At 41.2% G+C, this 22,150-nt stretch overlaps 2 protein-coding genes across 2 annotated transcripts; one reads left to right on the top strand and one right to left on the bottom strand.

Moving 5' to 3' along the window:
- Positions 1-1,212: 1,212 nt before the first annotated feature.
- Positions 1,213-6,123, top strand: LOC123753270 (uncharacterized). Its single transcript, XM_045735264.2, has 2 exons — positions 1,213-1,264; positions 4,964-6,123. The coding sequence occupies exons 1-2, from the start codon at positions 1,217-1,219 to the stop codon at positions 5,816-5,818; spliced, it is 903 nt and encodes a 300-aa protein (XP_045591220.2). The 5' UTR covers positions 1,213-1,216; the 3' UTR covers positions 5,819-6,123.
- A 2,606-nt stretch (positions 6,124-8,729) lies between these two features.
- Positions 8,730-14,254, bottom strand: LOC123753279 (loricrin-like). Its single transcript, XM_045735273.1, has 2 exons — positions 14,219-14,254; positions 8,730-10,212 (listed from the first exon to the last, which is right to left on the bottom strand). Exons 1-2 carry the CDS (start codon positions 14,219-14,221, stop codon positions 8,890-8,892), a joined length of 1,326 nt encoding a protein of 441 aa, XP_045591229.1. The 5' UTR covers positions 14,222-14,254; the 3' UTR covers positions 8,730-8,889.
- Positions 14,255-22,150: the final 7,896 nt, after the last annotated feature.

Consider the following 22,150-nt stretch of genomic DNA (forward strand, 5'->3'; position numbering starts at 1 on the left):
ATAGGCAAGACAACAACGTATCTTTCCAGGCGATTAACAATGCATAAACAACAGGGCTCCATCAAGGAACACATAATATCTTCTCAAAACCAGACCATCACCAGAGAAATCTTAACAGACAACACAGAAATCATCAATAGGTAGAGCGATAGTAGGCGTCTCGACATCAGCGAGGCACTACACATCAAAAAGTCAACACCAGCAATCAACAGCCAATTAATGCACAACTATATTCTACCCACTTCAAAACCCCAAACCAATATGGAAGCAACAACAGGAAGTATGGGCCAATAGGCTTTCTGCAGTTACTTCTATTCTTATGTTCTCATATTCAAGTTATACCCATTGTTTCGTGTTCTGTCTTGTGTTTGTCACAAGTTTGTTCACATCACCCAAAACGTTTGTACCATATCACCTCACCCAATAGAGTATAAGTGCGATGAATTTGTGAGTAAATTATGTCTTTGAAAACGTAATAAGCCATTACGAAACGCGTTCAGGCGTGAGACCATAAATAAAAATGAATTTTGGAGAATTGATATTTCCATTACCACCTACAGTGAAGAAAAACATGAGAAATCTTGAGAAGATTCGTGTTAGAATTATTAATCTTACCTTTTCGGTCATATTCAACAACATTAATTCACCTATTTCCTCTCTCCTTCCATATTCTTACTTCCTGCCATCTCCCTTCTCTTTATATTTTATTTTACTGTATTTGATATTTTAAAGGTTAAAAGTTACACGTTGATGAATACTCAATAAATGTATATTAAAAAAAGACTCACCCGGTCACATGCAGACAGGAATATCGCCCAGAATACCTAAAGTTTAAGCATATAGTAAATAACTTTCTCTTAAGCCACCAACAACTATGTTAAAAACAGTTGACGAGAAACTTCCTTGTGAGCTTCAGCGATTTTCGCTATGGACCATAATTTTCTATGTCATGAAATAACTTAACATTAATATGTTTAAATAACTAATAACATTTTTACATTAATATATATAGCTGGTGTTTTGTAGCTCAAGACTCAGCTAAAAGAACCACCGCAATATCCGGTTTATTTCGCCAGACAAAAGCTGCTTCAGTTGTAATTAAAGTCTCTCAAGGACGGGAGGGCAATGGTCGCCACCTCTGGACTGAGGTCCTGTCAAGACTTATGAAACAAAGTCATACAGCCCCCAAAATAGCGAGCCATTTGTGGTATATAAGATGAGACACAGTGGCTCATTGGATAGTGTACCTCACAACATCACAATGGTAAGAACGGTGATGTTTACTGCAGCTTCGAGCCTTTATAACGACATGTGCACGTATTGGGTAGTGAGGGATGAATCTGTTAATAGACTTTCACACTCAGAATTAGATGCAAAGTGCGCAATTTGCAGTGCCGACGAAAAACGCCTTCATGAAGTTACTGAAACAGAATTGCACTATTATGCAACTAACGGGTCCAGCAGAGTGTGTGGGCATACTTAATATGTGCTATGTAGTGTGTAAGACAGAAAATGCGATGGAAAATATAAACTGGAATATGATTTTTCACACATATTTTTCTAGAATAATATAATATTAAATCTAGAATAATATACTTACTGTAAAGCTAATTAAACAATTCAATAATATATACATATATATATTAATATATTTTGCAAATACAATTATAATAGAAAAATATAAATATTGTGATAACACCTCAAAAATAGAATGTGATTTTAACACATCCATAGGTAGACCATTATATACTAATACAATATTTATTTACCAAGCGTTTATAACGAGTAATGCCTTGATAATGATGCTAAATAAAATATTTCTAAGCTTATGTTATTCTTACAAGATTACAGTAATGAACAATGATATACGAGTCTCAATTTAAGACTATTAAAATAGTGAACAGTAGTTGGAAAAGTCTACACATGTAGTTCTGGTGAAGCATGTATTGCGTTAATATATACATCCGTCAGTTATTGTAAGAAGCTATTTATCAATAAAATAGAAAGAACTAAGACCAGTCCAGCTTCTCGACTGATGACCTGGCTTAACCGTTAGGGTGCGGTTAACGTCAACTGACGTTTTTCGCCATTTGAAATAATAAGAATTCAGATTTACTAAAAAATCACTATTTTTACCAACGTTAATTTTACTGCTATTATTACATCAGTATGTATCACGTGTGTATGTATCACGTAGGAATCATGTCAGAATATATCACATGTTAGAATATATCCCATGACAGTATATATCATTTGTCAGTATATATCATGTGTCAGACTATATCACGTGTCAGTATTTATCTCTTATCAGTATATATAATGTCAATATGTATCATCTGTCAATAGGTAACACAAATCAGTATTGCACATGTCAGTATGTATCATCTGTCGGTATTACATACCATTGTGTATCATGTGTCAGTATGTATCACATGTCAGTATATAGCACTTGTCCCTATGTATGATGTGTCAGCAGTTAATACTACCAGTCTTTTGATGTCTATCACATGCTTGGGACATGTGGCTAAATATGTGCCTCGAATCAAGTTGGGATGGTGTATACGGAGGTTGTGTTGAGGCAAGGGACTTCGTGTTGATGAAGTCATGATGACTTTTTTGCCTATTGCCTGCAAAGCACGATGAATAGACCTATTTTGACAATTTTACAAACATCAGTGCATATGATTTTACAATATGGCAAGAACAAATTATTACTCAAAACTGTTTATTTGTTTAGAATGTTCTAAGGTCACTATAAAGTCCAAGGGGTTACCAATGGCCCTTAGTGCTCCAATAGTGATTAGTGCTCACCCGAACCAACCCATTTTGGGCACGTATCTAACAGAAATCAAGGTGGATAGTTGGGTGATGTTAGCCCTAAGCATCTGACCTCGAACAGACAGAGATATGTTTGCTTATAGATATACTAGGGGTGTATGGGGGTAGGGTGGGGGTGGGGGGGTGGTAACCGGCCGTTGCCTAGGTCTTTTATTATTTCTTTTAAAGTAAAATCACAGAAAGTAACGTAACTACGTTACTTTTAAATACCATTTCCCCTGTCCTCCCTTACCATGTCCTCTCTACCCTCCCCCCTTGTCCACTCAACTCTTCCTTCCTCCTTTCCTAACCTTTCCTAACCTCCTTTCCTCTTCTCTCCCTCCCATTCCCTTGCCTCTCTCACCCTCCCACCCTGAGAGCTTAGGGTGGGGGTGTGACAAATAATATTTCATAAAATCTTTTACGTTGGCTTACCTTAACCAGCCTATGTCCGTTCCGTACCCCAGACCATCTCCTCAGCAAAGTTAGGTCATGTTAGTCCCAAGCGTGTGGCCTTCAGATTCGAACAGAAGACACAGACATAAAAATATTTATGCTGTATTGACTACAGGGCGTACCCGGCGTTGCTCGGGTGCGTCTGTTTCTCATTTGTCCGTCTATCTATACAACCATCTATTTATTTATCTATCCATCCATTTATCTATCAACTCATCTATCTCTTCATCTACCCCTCTATTTCTCCATCCATCCGTCAATCCAATTATCTATTCATCCATCTGACAATCTTTTAATCCATCTGTCCATCTATTTATACATCTATCTATCTACATATTCGTCTATCAACCCATCTACCATCTATTCACCCATATACGTACATTTATCTATCCATCTGTCTATTCTTCTGTTCATCTATCTATCCATCTATCCATCCACCTGTGCATCTTTCTATTCGTCTATCCACCCACGTGCTATTTTTTCTATAAATCAATTTGGTTATCCATCTATCTATTCATAAATCCATCTATCAGTCTATCTATCCGCCTACTTATCCAACCCGTTCTCGCACTTGCTTACAGTCAATATTGGCTTATTTAATAAGTGCATATGTGACATACTAATTGATTGTGTATATTTTAGTTTACTTTGAAAAGCTTCATAGAAAACACCGACCTCACCTAACCTTCTTAGTATGTTAAGATAAGCATCTTATTCCTTCTTAATTACAATTATCACTTAACCTATACCGTTGATCAATTCATCTATCTACTGTCTGTCTCTGTTTTTATCTCTTTCCCCTCTTATAACGAAAAATATAATTGTCTAATGTGTGGGAGGTTGCCTGTGAGAGGTGGTAAGTGGTGTGATATAGTAGTAGTAGTAGTAGTAGTAGTAGTAGTAGTAGTAGTAGACATCAATCAGTCTCAGGAGACTATGGAGTTGCGCTCTGGTTGTCGGTCTGGAGTGGCCTCTCCATAACAAAAAACTCCCCATAACAATAAAATAATATTTACCCCTTACTCTGTTAAAGGTTCGAGCCTTTGAGGATGTGGAAGAATCCGCTGTTTTATGCCAGTACGGGCAAATTATTAAAAGCATATTATTTTCGATATTTTTTCCGAGGATCAGTGCATAATGGTGCATATTTCTATAAGAAAATGAAATTATTTTGAAAAGTTTGATTGGTAAATATTTAGATGTGTAGCTGAGGGTAGTTCCAAAAATTGTCGTGGTTGTTGACCAGACCACACACTAGAAATTGAAGGGACGACGACGTTTCGGTCCGTCCTGGACCATTCTCAAGTCAAGGCAATCGACTTGAGAATGGTCCAGGACGGACCGAAACGTCGTCGTCCCTTCAATTTCTAGTGTGTGGTCTGGTCAACATACTTCAGCCACGTTATTGTGACTCATCGCCTGCAATTGTCGTGGTTGTCTGAATGTGGTTCCGGCACGCTGTTCCCTTTTTAATTCTGGCGACCCCGACTAGCCTATGTTCCTCCTGAACCCCAGACCCTTCCCTCTGCAAATTTGTTTGAGGGAATGGCCTTTAATTTTCGAACAAATTGACAGATATTCTCTCCTATAGCTAGCTATACACACCCACTCTGGGAACACTGTTTTTGTGAAAATAAATATTTTGGATATAAATAATTAGCGCTGAATGCTCTTGATTCTCTCTTTTCAGAATCTCATAACCATTGTCGCTGGCACTCTTCTAATCTCCCAGTGCCATGCTGAGCTGGGCTACGATTATAGTGGCCCCGTCAGTGCTGGACTTGGAGGAGGTCATCTCGGCGGCGGACTTGGAGGCGGTCATCTCGGCGTAGGAGGACTTGGAGGCGGTCATCTCGGTGGAGGACTTGGAGGTGGTCTCAAAGGCTCCCTTGGTGCTGGACTTGGAGGCGGTCATTTCGGCGGTGGACTTGGAGGCGGTCATCTAGGCGTAGGAGGACTTGGAGGAGGTCTCAAAGGCTCCCTTGGTGCTGGACTTGGAGGCGGTCATCTCGGTGGAGGACTTGGAGGCGGTCATCTCGGTGGAGGACTTGGAGGTGGCCTCAAAGGTTCCCTTGGTGCTGGACTGGGAGGTGGTCATTTCGGAGGACTTGGAAGTGGTCTTAAAGGTTCCATTGGAGGTGGTCATCTTGTTGGAGGACTTGGAGGCGGTCATCTCGGTGGAGGACTTGGAGGTAGCCTCAAAGGCTCCGTTGGAGGTGGTCATCTTGGAGGTGGGCTCAAAGGTTCCCTTGGTGCTGGACTTGGAGGCTCAGCTGGAGTACTGAAAGGAGGCCATGGCGTTGCGACAGGCTACAGCGTCTTCAACCTTGGTGCTCCCCTGGCGGGCTACGGTGGAGGCTCCGTACTGGGCCATGGTGGACCCCTTGGTGGCCATGGAAGTGGCCTTGGAGTCGGCGGTGCTCTTGGAGGCTACGGTGTTGGCGGTGCTCTCGGAGGCTACGGTGTTGGCGGTTCTCTAGGTTCATTAAGTTATCTTGACGGCAAGGGCACCTATGGTGTTGCTACTGGCGGATACGGGCGGTAAAATATATCAGGATTCCTGCCGTTATCCTAACCGAATGTTAGTGGTATAAAATCAGATCAAATGTGTGCACATGTGTTCTAATCTATACCAGGAGGAGTGAGACGAACTAGTGTGTAATCTGGCCCTAGGGAGAAGTCTCTTCCCCTGATATAAAACCGACAATGATTGATTTCTCTGATATCTGACTGACTTAGGTACTGTAAAGCTTGTATGTTCGTTTCAGATTTGTTTGACAGGTTGAGAATATTTTTATTTATGTTCTTAATGTTATTTTTAATATCAGCAAATAAAAAATTGTATATAAACAGGTTGTTTACCTCTAAATTTAATATTTTATTGATTTTGCACAGAATTTGGATTCCTTGTTTGATTTGGAAATTTATTAACTATTCTCTAGTATGGTTTTATGAGGAATTATATTATTATTGCCCGTCTCGTATAATGTATAATGTTGTTTAATTGTATTTTACAACCTAATTTACTGGTTTTGTGAAAGTTGAAAATTTCTAACACCTAACGTTCATTGTGAATTTTTTTTAGATTTTCTGATTATGATGATACAGATTGAAAACACTTCCGTTGTATGTAATGTGCAAAACGAGATATCTGGTAATGCTATAGACAGTATAGAGAAGCGGTCAGTGCACGTACACTTCAATGAAAGAGTGAGAAAGTGACAGATATTAACTAGAAATTAGAATAGTGGCGGAGAAGTCAGACGATGAAGTCATAACATGTAAAGCCAAGGACCAATCTGAATTATGCTATTGCCCCATAGTGACAGCACACAGATAATAATAAGTGTGCAAAATAATTAAAACAAGCTTTTAGGAAGGATTTTAAGATGGCATCAGACACAAATCCTGACACTCTAGTGGCAGGATTTTATCTGCCACTTGAGTTACGGGTTAACCAATGAGTCATTAGATAAGGTAAGACTTAATGAACTAAAAGCGACCCCCTTAGGAAGTAAATAAACCACTAGATAAACTTGATGTGATAAAAGCAGTAACCCTGACAAGATATTCTTTGTTTCTAATAAATCAGGCCATTTAAAAGCCCTTTGCTTCTAAAAGGAAAATATTAATTTTATCATTGAACAAAAGAAGAGATTCTAGAATTTTCGAAATTTGTTTATGTGGTGGTAATGTACAAGAAATGAGAAAACGGGAACAGCTGTTACATGTCAATCTCTACGACATGATAGGGCAAATTGGATTCTTCACATCGATGCGTTCTGAAAATGGGAAACTAATGAGATGAATCAGAACAGAGGGAGATGATGATTACCTACAATCGGATCTTGACACACCCCAGACATTGTCTGATAAATGGCTACTAGACTTTAACCCAGCCCTTAAAACCATTAAATGTGTTTAAATGGTTGAATGTTTTCACCCTTAAATTAAAGACGTTTAAGGGATGACAGATTCATGCTCCAGCCAAGAAGAAAGATCTGTGATTTAACAACCCCTAAACCTCTGGCTTACATTAGCAAATCATCATTAGCTGAGGATGCTAAATGCTTTTTAACGTCCTTGTATCGTTCAGGAAATGAAACAATTGAGCCTGCCTGTTCCTATAACCAATTTGAGAAAAGGAGTTGAGTATGCAACCCTTCTCTGGAACACTCATCTGAAAAATGTCAAGACAAAACTAGATAACGACATATATATAGCAAGACATAGTAACATCAGATTATATAGATAATTCACAAAGTTGATAAAGGATCAATGTTCAAAACATGGAACAACGTAACGGGATAATAAAGACAAATTAGAGATACAAATGAACCATAGAAATGTTTAAAAAATCAATGTAAGCATTGTAAATATTTGCAACGGATGAAGTTGGTAATGCTAACTCTAGATTCAATTTTACATATAAATACCATAATATAATTGTGGCAACCGAGCCGTTGCATTACACTAAGAATACTCAGGAGGCGGGGGGCCAGGAGCTGAGTCCGTCACAGTGTACATCTAAGTGAGAACACCTAGGTGAGTATACACTGCACACACACATACACACACACACACACACACACACACACACACACACACACACACACACACACACACACACACACACACACACACACACACACACACACACGTTCAACCGCACACACATCAGTTCTCACAAACTCGTCCAAAAAAGGTAAATAAACCTATTAATTAACAATTACTCAAGAGGTCTAAATACTTATTTCCACAAATTCATTCTTAATAAGCTAGTCAATCGTGACGTATGTTTAAACTTACAGACAAAATACCACAATGTTTTTCATAGCGCATTACGTAATCAACTTGCAATGTCGTGGAAAGAACAATTTTGACAGCAGTAAAAGTGATATAAAAGAACTTGCAAAAAGCTCGTGGAAAAAAATGCCAGAAGCATAACATACTATAATTTGGTAATACAGCAATACTTGAAATTATGTCTGTGAACTGTCATACCAGCAGGTCGAGGCTGAAGGGGGGAGGGTGAATGGGGGTGAAGGGAGGGTAGAGAGGGGTAGGGAGAGTGGATGGGGTGAGGGAGGTGTAGGGAGAGTGAATAGGGTGTTAAGGTGAACGTTTGTGAGAAGGACAGGAGGAGTTTTCTGGTCAGCGTTGGCGAGGGAGTGCATGAAGATTCGGGGTGAATGCTGGTGAGAGGTGGAGAGTGAAGGGAAGGGGAGAGGGATGGAATGTGTGAGAGGTTGAGTGCAGTGAGAGGTGGAGTGAGAGTTAATGGAAGAGTGGTGAAAAGTGAGAGTAGGGGTGGATTGACCGAGGGGGGGGGGGAGTTGAGTGAAAGTGAGAGAGTGTAAGAGTGAGTGACGGGAGAGGTAGAGGTGAGTGTAACACTGGAGGAAAGATTGTTAACAATAGTGGCTACAACACTTACAGTAAATAAAACCATACAAATCCATAAATGCAATTTTTATTTGTTTCAAAACAGTAAGAAAATAATTTTACAATAGAGGCAATTGCTACTTATAATATAAAAAAACAATATGGAACATTGACGCACATTACATATACATTAATACGAAAATTTACATTATGAATAACAATTAATCATCTTCAATACACGTAGCCTCCAAATGAGCTCCTGGAGGAACTACCAGACCCGAAGTCGAGAGAGTCACCGGATCCAACGCTACTGAAGGAATCATCGGATCCGTAAGTGCCTTCGGAACCAGCGAAATCGTCGCTGGAGGAAGCGACTAATCCGAGATTTCCGCGAGATCCACCGAACCCGCCACTGCTGGAGGAGCCGGAGGAGTCGTAGCCACCGCTGGATGCGCCGATGTCGCTACCGAAGGAAGCACCAGAGCCATGACCTCCTATTGAAGTCGTGTCAGCACCGCCGAAAGATCCCCCGTCGCTAGTTATGCCTCCACTGCTGAAGGAGTCGACGGAGCTATAAACACCGGTAGAGCCGCCACGAGACCGTCCCCCAAGGGGGCTTCCCTTGGAGCCCTGAAAACCTTGAGTTAGTCCTGCACTGAGAGGAGCACCCAGGCGGAAGTAAGCATACGAGGTTGCAGTACCCTTACCGCTGTCTGTCCTTGCTGCTGAGTACCTGCCCTGGAGCCCTCCACTAGGTCCAAAACTACTCCCAGAACCACCACTAACATGGCCACCACTAACATGGCCGCCACTAGCATGGCCAGCACTAACATGGCCACTACTAGCACGGCCAGCACTAACAGGGCCACCACTAACATGGCCACCACCACTAACATGGCCAGCACTATCAGGGCCAGCACTAACATGGCCAGCATTAACATGGCCACCACCACTAACATGGCCAGCACTAACATGGCCACCACCACTAACATGGCCACCACTAACATGGCCACCACTAACATGGCCACCACTAACATGGCCACCACCACTAACATGGCCACCACTAACATGGCTACCACTAACATGGCCACCACTAATATGTCCACCACTACTAACATGGCCTTCCTGCCCGTGGTGGCCACCACCACTACTGATAAATCCATCCTGTCCACCACTGCCTACAAAACCACTTTGACTACCCCCGTAGGAGTCACCACCAAGATGCCTCCCACCGCCTCCAATGAAGCCACCTAGAGAGCCACTCCCAGCACCGCCATAGGAGTCATCCCCATGTAGTCCACCTCCACCACCTCCACTGGTAAATCCCCCCTGTCCTCCTCCGGCGATTAAGTGGCTCTGAGCACCCACGAAGGAGTCACCACCAAGGTGGCTGCCACCGCCCCCACTGAAGTCTCGCTGATCGTCGCCGTAAGATCCGCCCACAGGAGCGCTGAGGTCTCCGCCGGCCTGAATACCGCCGCTGGAGGCTTCACTGCTGTACTCAGCTCGGCTCTGCCACACCAGCAGCAGCACGCTCAGCGCTCTCAAGGGCTTCTGGGGAAAATATATATAAATTTAACTCGGCCAATAGTTACACATTCATCCAACATCGCCATAGCTTATATTCTATCATGATTAAGAGCATTTGAGCATCACTCACTCACTCACTCACATACACACACACACACACACACACACACACACACACACACACACACACACACACACACACACACACACACAGGAGAGCTTGAGTGGAAAGCGCGCGGGACTCGTAATCCTGTGGCCCGGGTTCGATTCCCGGCGCCGGTGAGGAACAATGGGCAGAGCTTCTTTCACCCTGATTTTTGTGTTTCGGAGAGGCTGCAGGGTCTAAGTAAGGGCAGAAGAACTTCTGGTTGCAATTCTTTTGCCATGTCGTAGCGCAGTCGATTAAGGCAGCTCTCGGACATAGGTTCGAACCCTCGTCACGGTCCTTGTGGATTTGTTCTGTACATTAGTTGATTGAAAGTTGAGAGGCGGGACCAAAGACCCAGAGCTCAACCCACGCAAGCACAACTAGTTGAATACAACTAGGTGAATACACACATTATGAGAAAAATCAAGACAGATGAAGATAGACAGAGACTACAGGATGACCTGGACAAACTGGATGAATGGTCTAGAAAATGGCTGCTAAAGTTCAACTCAGGAAAGTGTAAGGTAATGAAATTAGGCGAAGGGAGCAGGAGGCTGAACACAAGGTACCATCTGGGAGGTGAAATCCTGCAAGAGTCAAATAGAGAGAAAGATCTGGGGGTTTATATCACACCGAACTTGTCACCAGAACTTGTCACATCAAAAGAATATCATCAGCGGCATATACTGGACTAGCCAACATAAGAACTGCCTTTAGAAACTTGTGTAAGGAATCGTTCAGGACCCTGTATACCACTTATGTCAGATCAATCTTGGAATATGCAGCTCCAGCCTGGAGTTCATACCTAGTTAAACACAAGACAAAGTTAGAGAAGATTCAGCAGTATGCAACTAGGCTCGTCCAGGAACTGAGAGGTATGGGCTACGAGGAAAGGCTAAAGGAGCTGAACCTCACGTCCCTGGAAAACAGAAGAGTAAGGGGAGACATGATAACCACCTACAAAATTCTCAGGGGAATTGACAGGGTGGACAAAGACAAACTCTTCAACACGGGAGGGACACGAACAAGGGAACATTGGTAGAAACTTAGTACCCAGATGAGCCACAGAGACGTTAGAAAGAATTTTTTCAGTGTCAGAGTAGTTAACAGGTGGAATACATTAGGCAGTGATGTGGTGGAGGCTGACTCCATACACAGTTTCAAGTGTAGATATGATAGAGCCCAGTAGGCTCAGGAACCTGTACACCAGTTGACTGACAGTTGAGAGGCGGGACCAAAGAGTCAGAGCTCAACCCCCGCAAGCACAACTAGACAAGTACAGCTAGGTGAGCACACACACACACTCAGCCGAAGCACAAAATAAGGGCAGAGTTTCTTTCAACTGACGCAACTGTTCACCACGCAGTACATAGGTACCTAAGAGTTAGACTGCTCCTAACATATTTACCATATATTTCACTCTACCAAAAAGAAAGAAATATGGGGTTAATATGCTAGAAGAAAAATATGTTAGAGGATAAACGTCGGTTAGAAAGGCGGGGTCCAAAAGATCACAGCTTGAACCTGCATAAACACATAGTAAAAAACACACATTGCATTAGGGAGTACCTAAGCAACAGGAAGCAGAGAGTCACTGACGGGTGAGTCCTCAAAATGGCGAGAAATCCCAAGTGGAGTCCCACAGGGTTCTATACTTCGATCTATCATGCTTCTGCAAACGTAAATGATCTTTCAGAGGGTAAAGACTCATTTCTTTCTATATTTTCTGACAATGGTAAAATTATGAGTAGGAATAAGACAGAAGAGGACAGCCAGAACAATATGACCTGAACAAACTGAATGGTCCAACAAATGGCTTCTAAAGTTTAACTGAAGCAAGTGTAAAGTCGTTAAAATAAGCGTAGGGAGCAGTAGGCCGAGCACAGGGGACCATTTGGGAGATGAAATCCTTCGGGAATCAAGAAGAGAGAAAGATGTGGAGGTTGATATCACACCCGACCTGTTCGCTGAAGCCCACATCAAAAGAATATCACCAGCGTCAAAGGCGAGGTTGACGATCATTTGAACTGCCATTAGAAACTTGAATGACTTATGTCAGTATACCACTTATGAAGGAGACCAATCCTGGAGTATGCAGCTATAGCCTGCAGTCCATATTTAGTCAAACACAAGTCGAAGTTAGAAAAAGGTTCAGGGGTATGCCACCTGATTATCCACGAGCTGAGAGGTATGAGCTCAGAGGAAAGACTACAGGAATTAAACCTCTCGTCACTAGAGGACAGAAGAGTTAGAAGATCCATGATTACCACCTACAAAATTATCAAAGGAATTGGCGGTAGATAAAGGAAAACTATTTATCACGGCTGGTACACGAACAAGGGAACACAGGTTGAAACTTAGTTCCAAAATGAGCCACTGACACATTAGAAACTTTGATTTTTACTGTCATAGTTAACAAATAGAATGCACTAAGCAGTGATGTGGTGGAGGAAGACTTCATAAAAAAATTTAAATGTTGATATGATAAAGCCCAATAGGCACCTGTGCTCCAATTTACTGATGGTTGAGAGGCAGGATCAAAGAGCCGAAGCCCAATCCCCACAAGGATAACTCTGGGAGTATACACACACACTGGTTGATACCTGGTTGACGGGGTTCTGGGAGTTCTTCTACTCCCCAAGCCCGGTCCGAGGCCAGGCTCGACTTGTGAGAGTTTGGTCCACTAGGATGTTGCTTGGAGCGGTCCGCAGGCCCACATACCCATCACAGCCCTGGAGCAGCCCGCAGGCCAACATACCCACCACAGCCCGGCTGGTCCGGCACTCCTTGGAGGAATAAATCTAGTTTCCTCTTGAAAACTCACACAAGAAACAGAGCCAGACTCCCAGCACCAGGACCTGAGCAAGGCCATGAACCAAACAATTCCGTCGTCAGTTCTCAAGACAGAAATTAAACTATAATTATGCAAATTATTAAACTGTTAATAATATTAGTAAAAATGTTAATTCAGTTTAAAAAAAAGGTATGTGTTAAATTTGTCCACATGAAAATTCTGAACAATTTCTCAATATTATAATTTGTTTTAAAACAGAGAAACACGGGAAATCAAAGATCCAAAATATCATATCAACGCTGTTCTTTCATGATATCAATTTAACTCAAGGATTGAAAGATAGCCGAGAGGTGAAAAGAGGGTGAGAGAGATTAACGGACGGGTGAGGGAGATTAACGGTGAGGGAGATTAACTTAGGTGTGAGACAGATGAACAGAAGGTAGGGACAGAGATGGACGAAGATAAATAGAGACAGAGAAAAATAAGGGAAGAAAATCAATATAAAAAAGAGAAAAAAAAACAGAGAAAAAGAGTCAAACAAGATACAAGACAACCAAAGTCTCCCTGTCACAGACTTCTCCGTCAAAAGTATAGTCGGTGGCTGCAACTTCGTACTGCAGAGTGAATATTCAAAACAATATTTTTCTTTGTCGACACTCTCGGCTTGAACCGAACTGATGCGTCGCCGCTATGGCGTAGTGACCAGTTACTCTGAGTTATGTCACACAGACGGAACACAGACACTGTGACACAGAAGGAACTCAAGCTTTGCGACACAGAATGAGCGTCAACAGTGCCATTACTCCAAGAATATGAAAGAAATATTGTTACTTTTTCACTTTATAGAGAGGAATGCATTGGCGATTATAGAGCTTATTATTAATAATATCAATCCATGACTCAAATCTCTATATATGTATTGAGGAAATGTTCATTTGAGTTTCTATGGTGAGAGACCTAGCCAATCAATGTAGTATTTGATCTAATTAAATCCTATTATCTTTTACTATTAACAGCAATATATATGAACGGTCAGAAGGAAGAGGACAATTAGTATCCACAAGGTGTGGGAGGCAGGAGGTCCCTACCATGTTGACTGGGTGATATCAACAGGACGAGTGGCCATCCTCGATAGGATTCCTTGTCTTATATACTCCCTGAACCCTTAGAACCCCCCACCCCCATTCTTTCCTTTCCTGCAGTGGTTTACTGGACAAGTTCACGTCCAACGGTGACGTCCAACGGTGACGTCCACACAATCCAGGCATTGCTGAACTGATCACTATCCCCCAGGCAGCTGCTGAAGGTGATGACGACTCGGCAATCAGTATGAGAATTCAACAAATTTATTTAGGGAATATTTCTAAATTGCAATTTCTGTCCATTTCTTCGTATCGGCTGAAATTTACTTTTTCTGTTCTTCTTGATATGATTTTCCCAGATCTCGATGGATTTTTCATGAAGATTTAAATATTTTTTAAAGTATTTATGGTTTTAATTTTGAGCTATGATGATTGGTTCTCTAAATTATGGATTCGTTAGAGAAACCATAAATTTCGTGTTTGGTACTCGTTTGTGGTACCCGTCTGTGGTACCCGTCTGTGGTACCCGTCTGTGATGATCATCTGGCGTATCTTGCCAGGTCAACATGTTGTAGACTTCTGTCAATCGATGAAGTGACAGACAGCACTTTAGCCTGTCAATCGTAGTATCAAAAATTAAAACACCATTCATTTTGAAAACGTTTATTTCATACCAATGTGAATTTCAGTTACGTGCACATATATATGCAGGTAAATATATGTGCACATATATATGCAGGTAAACATATATGTAGCCTATATAGGTCTAGATACAAAAGGCAACATTCGTGACATATATGTTATCTCTAAGGTTCACAGGTTCTCGTTTTTCCCAAACCAGGGTAGGAAACAATTTTCCTTACTCCTGCCTCATTCCCGACTCCTGCCTCCTTACTACTCCTGCCTCATCCCCTTCTCCTGCCTCCTTCCCTACTCCTACCTCTTTCTCTACTACTTCCTCCTTCCCTACTCCCGCCTCCTCCCTTACTCCTGCCTTATCCTGGAGAAGTTAATCAGGATTAGAGTAACGCATCACCTGGGGAGTCTAAACATATAAACAACGGAGCAGCATGGATTTAGAGGGAAAGGTCATACCTAACAAACTTAGTCGAGTTGTATTATACTGTTAACATAACACAGCAGGAAAATTAAAACTGGGTAGACTATATCTTTCTAGATTATCATCCACATGGTACTGTTCCCCTCATGTAATTCTTGTGCACGAAATGGAGACGCAGTCTGGGATTACCAGGAAGACCATAAAATGGGCAAAGGAGCATCTGAAGAACAGAAAACAGAGAGATCACTGTCCAAGAGGATGTGTCGACTTGGTGGGATGAGATAAGTGGGATCCTCCAAGTCTCGGTCTTGGGACCATTACTGTTCATAGAGTTAATTTATGAATATTTCCCCTCACTCTCGAGGGAGTGAGCTTGTACATGTCAATGTTTCCCTTGTGACGTAGAGTTAGAATTCAATCCTGGCAAGTGCAAGGTAATGAAGATGGGAAAGGGAGGAAAGAGACCCGAAGATATTGACTCTAAAAGGAAGAGGCAATCACAGGCATGCGAAAGAAAATGATTTAAGAGTTGATATAAATAAAAAATTGACTCGAAGGACACATACACACAATAACATCGGCAGTATTAGGAAGGCTGCCAAACATCAGAGCGGCATTTAAAACCCAAATTAGGACAAGTTCATTTAATTCAACTCAGCCTTTGTTAGAAGGATTCCGCAGTATGAAGCACCAGCCTGGAATCATCAACTTGTGACGCACAAAACAAAAATTGTAAAAATTGCAGTGGTGCAATTGCAACAATTACAAAAAATTGCAACTGGATTAGTGCCTTAATTAATTAGGAGCACCAAGATACGAGGACAAGTTAAGGGAACTCAGTTTCACGACCCTTGAAAAGAGAAAAAAGAAAGAGGATATAATCACAATATACAAGATCCTGAGGGGTATAGTTCCCTCAGTATCGTATATGTAGCGATCATGGACAAGGAATGAGAGAAATTGCAATGGAAGAAAGAGAAGAAAGCTATTAAAACAAATGAGTCCTATACACAAAAGGACACACGCGAACCTTGTACAGGTAGTCAAGACGTTAAATACACTGAAAGAAGAGGTTGCTTGTAAGTGCTGGAAGCCATCTCCATCCCTCCTTCCATCTCTATCCACAGCTTGAGGGACAGAATCGACTAGGAACTAGATCATCAAGAAAGTTGAAAATAAAGTGCACAAGATAAAATTAAGCTAGCAGGCGGGACATGAAAAGCCAGATCTGGCTTTGCTGTTGTCACAGTTATGAGAGCTGTGATAGGTAAGCTGCAGCAGCTTCACCGTCCCTCGTTACCGTTCACCGTTCACTGTTAACAGTTCATTGTTACCTAATTATCTCTACTCAGCGCGAGCTCTAAATCCCTCTCAGTACCGTCTCAGTGTTATTTGATTCGTGAACTATCTTTGGAAAGTTTCAGTTTCATTTTGTGCATTATTAGGTGTTAAAACTGATGTTAAATACACTCAAGGGTCATTTTCTTTTTTGATCTGTCTCCCTCATAAACTGTACTGCAGTTCTGGCCTCCTCATTTCTCTCATTAAACGTTCCACTTACTTGTGACTCTTGCGCTGATGAGATTTTATCTAGTCTCTTCGCCTCATCTGTGGGTCCATCCTCTGATCCTACCTTTTCTCAATTTTTATCATTGCCTTTTTTTCACTTTCAATTCCTTTTTATATCTTATACGTTGCTGTCATATCATCTCTGATTCGTCTTTCCTCCAACGCGATGACGTTAAATTCTCTCAACTTTTTCATGTAGGAAACTCTAAGACAAGTCTTTCTGAAATTTCAGAAAATTTTCTAGCTTTATTTTGTACTTTGTTAGTTTTATTTTGACTCCAAGTCAAGGCTGCAGACGCACACACTTTGTCCTACGTAGGATGTGTATAAGATTTTGAATGTCTAAATCCTCCAATATTTCCCAGCTATGAGAAGAGTTCAGACGTTATTTTGTTAACCCTCAGGAAGTAAGTAGAGGGAGAAAACGCAAATTATATTTTATTATACAGAAATTGTAATTATTATTATTAACACCTTTATTGACAAAATTAATTACAATTTTGCCTAATCTGAGGATTTCGATTAAGTCTTATTAATTAAAGTGAGGATAATGCTGGTATTCACTGTCACGCAGGACAGAGGGTCATACATAAGACAATAGGTCTAAACTGTAAGCGGAAGTACATATATATCATGGTTACAATCAATGTTTTAATGTATGGATATGTGAAAACAACTTTCAATTATGCACTGCCACACAAGGGCAGGGGGATGGGTTCATAAGTGAAAAATTGTAAGGGATTTGAGGACACATTAGAGATAATATAATGTTTCGTTCGTCCAATTCAAGTTGGAGAGGAATTAGTCAATATTTATAAAAACAAAATGACATTAAGATCACAGGCGTGTATAAGATCTTTAAAGATCACAAGATGTAGCTTTGACTGATTAGTTGCGATTTAAATACTCGACTTTTTTATTAAGAGGTTTGTGCGATATAGACAAAAAGACAATAACATTATACATGCATATAAGTAAAGACCAATCATCACATTCTTGTAACAACTAAAAGAAATACAGGCATCCACTTTTACATATAATAATACAAATATTCGTTTTTCACCATGAAAGTGTGTACTGTATTTGGTGAGTGATTATGTAACAAGAAGAGGACAACCTGACGCTATAATTTCCACACACTGGAGAAGAGGGTCCCTACTTGTCACACTATTATTCATCTGATTTTTGTCTCGTAATTTTCCCCCAATAAGGTAATAATATTCTATTGATTGACGCGCAATATCTCTTTAGTCTTATCTTGTCTTCACCTGGGAAGAAAATAACAAAATTAAGCTCAAACATTTTCTTGACACTATATAATTCGTCCTAATAAAAGGTTAATTTATCACAAAATCTGTTCTTAATAACCACAACAGAAATTCTTGTATTTAACGTGTTTTTACAGCTGCATTTCTATGAGTCAGAGTTACAATAATAATTACATAATAGATCCCAAGCAGTTGAATTCTTCTGAGTTCAGACTGAATTCGTCCCAGGAAATGTGACACATATGACTATCTTTCCTCATTAACATACACAACTATTCTTGTGATGCGAGAAGTGAGAGACCTGGTGAGAGACCGGGCCGCAGGAACCTTAACCCCCGGAGAAGAAGGAGAACTATCAGGGGAAAGCGCCAAGCCATCACGACTATATATAGCACTTGGAAGGGACCGGGATAAGGATTTGGGGTGGGACGGGGGGGGAAGGGGGAGAGGAATGATGCCCAACCACTAGGATGGTCGGGGATTGAACGCCGACTTGCATGAAGCGAGACAGTCGCTCTGCCGTCCATCCCCTTGACCCCTAGAATGAACCCTAAGTAACCGCCAGTAAGGTGCCATTAATACTGAGCCACTCTCTCTCACACACACACACACAGAGACCGCTACACCGAGTCCTCTGTCTGTTCTTTGTGACCGCAGACTGCTCCCCCCAGCTTACGTTCCCTGAGGCACAGTGTGTACGTCCTGGCGGCCACCTTGCCCTCTGTGGGCGTAGAGCAGCACACACACACACACACACACACACACACACACACACACACACACACACACACACACACACACACACACACACACACACACACACACACACACACACACACACACTCACACACTCACACACACACACACACACACACACACACACACACACACACACACACACACACACACACACACACAGTACCTCTCATGAGACTGTTGTTCAAACCCGAGAGGCAGGCGGGGGTGGGAGGTAAGGCCCTAGCATTGATAAGGAACTACCTAACAGGAAGGATCAAGAGAGTTACGGTAAGGGGTTACGGTAAATAGACCGATTCTATTTCTAATATATGTTGACGTCATGTTTATAGGAGTAGAGTTCTACATGTTGATGTTCGCGGATGACGCAAAGTTGATGAGAAGAGTTGTGATAGATGAGGATTGCAGGATCCTCCAAGAAGACCTGAGCAGGTTGCAAAGATGGTCAGAGAAATGGTTACTGGAGTTCAACACGAGTAAATGTAAAGTTTTGGAAATGGGACTAGGTGATAGGAGACCAAAGGGACTGTACACAATGAAGGGAAAATGCCTACTTGTGACGACGCGAGAAAGAGACCTGGGCGTGGACGTAACACCTAATCTATCTCCTGAGGCACATATAAATAGGATAACGACAGCAGCGTACTCTACACTGGCAAAAGTTAGAACATCATTCAGAAACCTAAGTAAGGAGTCATTTATGGCGCTTTACACTGCCTACCTGAGGCCAGTCTAAGAGTATGCTGCCTCATCATGGAGTCCCCACCTGAAGAAGCATATAAGAAAACTGGAAAAGGTTCAGAGGTTTGCAACGAGAATCGTCCCAGAGTTACGAGGGATGGGGTATGAAGAGCGCCTGAAGGAACTGTGCCTTACGACAGTAGGAAATAGAAGGGAGAGGGGGGACATGACAGGAACGTATAAAATACTCAGGGGGATTGAAAGAGTGCACATAGACGAAATGTTCACACGGAATAGTAACAGAACGAGAGGACATGGATGGAAGCTAGAAACTCAAATGAGTCACAGAGATGTTAGGAAGTTTTCTTTTAGCGTGAGAGTAGTTAAAAAATGGAATGCACTTAAGGAACAGGTTGTGGAAGCAAATACTATTATAATTTTAAAACTAGATATGATGGGGAAATAGGACCGTAGTCATTGCTGTAATCAACCGATGGTTCAAAAGGCGGGATCCAAGAGTCAATGCTCGATCCAGCAAACACAAACAGGTAAGTACAAATAGGTGAGTACACACACACACACACAGTGGCTTCAGCCTTGTGCGATGCGCTTGACTGCAAATTGCCAACACACTTCCACTCCCATTCCTCGCCTCCCTTGCTTACCACACTCCACACTACCCTCTTTGTTTTCATATATACAATGTATACACGTGCCGATATATATATATATATATATATATATATATATATATATATATATATATATATATATATATATATATATATATATATATATATATATATATATATATATATATATATGTCGTACCTAGTAGCCAGAACTCACTTCTCAGCCTACTATGCAAGGCCCGATTTGCCTAATAAGCCTAGTTTTCATGAATTAATGTTTTTCGACTACCTAACCTACCTAACCTAACGTTTTCTTCTACCTAACCTAACCTAACCTATAAAGATAGGTTAGGTTAGGTTAGGTAGGGTTGGTTAGGTTCGGTCATATATCTACGTTAATTTTAACTCCAATAAAAAGAAATTGACCTCATACATAATGAAATGGATAGCTCTATCATTTCATAAGAAAAAATTAGAGAAAATATATTAATTCAGGAAAACTTCGCTTATTAGGCAAATCAGGTCTTGCATAGTAGGCCGAGTACGACGTTCTGGCTACTAGGTACAACACACACACACACATATATATATATATGTATATATATATATATATATATATATATATATATATATATATATATATATATATATATATATAATATATATATAATATATATATATATATATATATATATATATATATATATATATATATATATATATTTATATGTATATATATATATATATATATATATATATATATATATATATATATATATATATATATATATATATATATATATATATATATATATATATATATATATATATGTCGTAACTAGTAGCCGCGACCGTACTTCTCAGCCTACTATGCATGGCCCGATTTGCCTAATAAGCCAAGTTTTCGTGAAATAATTGTTTTTCGACTACCTAACCTACCTAACCTAACCTAACCTAACTTTTTCGGCTACCTAACCTAACCTAACCTATAAAGATAGGTTAGGTTAGGTTAGGTAGGGTTGGTTAGGTTCGGTCAAATATCTACGTTAATTTTAACTCCAATAAAAAAAATTGACCTCATACATAATGAAATGGGTACCTTTATCATTTCATAAGAAAAAAATTAGAGAAAATATATTAAATCAGGAAAATTTGGCTTATTAGGCAAATCAGGCCTTGCATAGTAGGCTGAGAAGTGCGTTCTGGCTACTAGGTACGACATATATATATATATATATATATATATATATATATCTTTTTTTTACAGATCCTTTGTTTAGGTTTACACACAGGTTTACAGATCCTGTGTCCTGAGCACTCTCCTTTATGGCAGTGAGTCTTGGACACTCCGCGCCCGTCAGGAAAGACAGCTGAATGCCTACCACATGCGCTGCCTTCGACACATCTTGGACATCACCTGGCTGGACAAGGTGACAGACAACAACGTCTTGGGGAGAGCAAGAATCACCAGCATGTACACAATGCTGAAACAGAGACGAATGCGCTGGCTCAGGCACGTTGTGCGAATGGGCGACGGCAGGATCCCCAAGGATCTCCTGTACGGAGAGCTGATGCAGGGAAAGCGTCCAACAGGCAAGCCCCAGCTACGGTACAAAGACGTATGCAAAAGGGACCTGAAAGCCATGGACGTCGATCTTGCTATATGGGAGACACTGGCTGCAGACCGTTCAGCCTGGAGGCAGTCTGTTCAAAGAGGTCTCTCCAAGTTCGAGGAGTCACTTGCCAAGGAATCGGAGGCAAAGAGACAGAGAAGGAAAGCCGGTAGCCGGGAAGACAGACCAGAATCGGACTTCGTTTGTGCTCGGTGTGGGATGGACTGCCACTCTCGGATTGGCCTCAACAGTCACACCAGACGCTGCACCAGGATTGACAACTAGGGCGCAACTCCATAGTCTCCCGAGACTGAAGGATGCCTACCTATATATCTTTATATATAAAAAGAGAGAGGAGA

This window comes from Procambarus clarkii, chromosome 6 (genome assembly GCF_040958095.1).
Source record: "Procambarus clarkii isolate CNS0578487 chromosome 6, FALCON_Pclarkii_2.0, whole genome shotgun sequence".
Classification (NCBI taxonomy): Eukaryota; Metazoa; Arthropoda; class Malacostraca; order Decapoda; family Cambaridae; genus Procambarus; species Procambarus clarkii.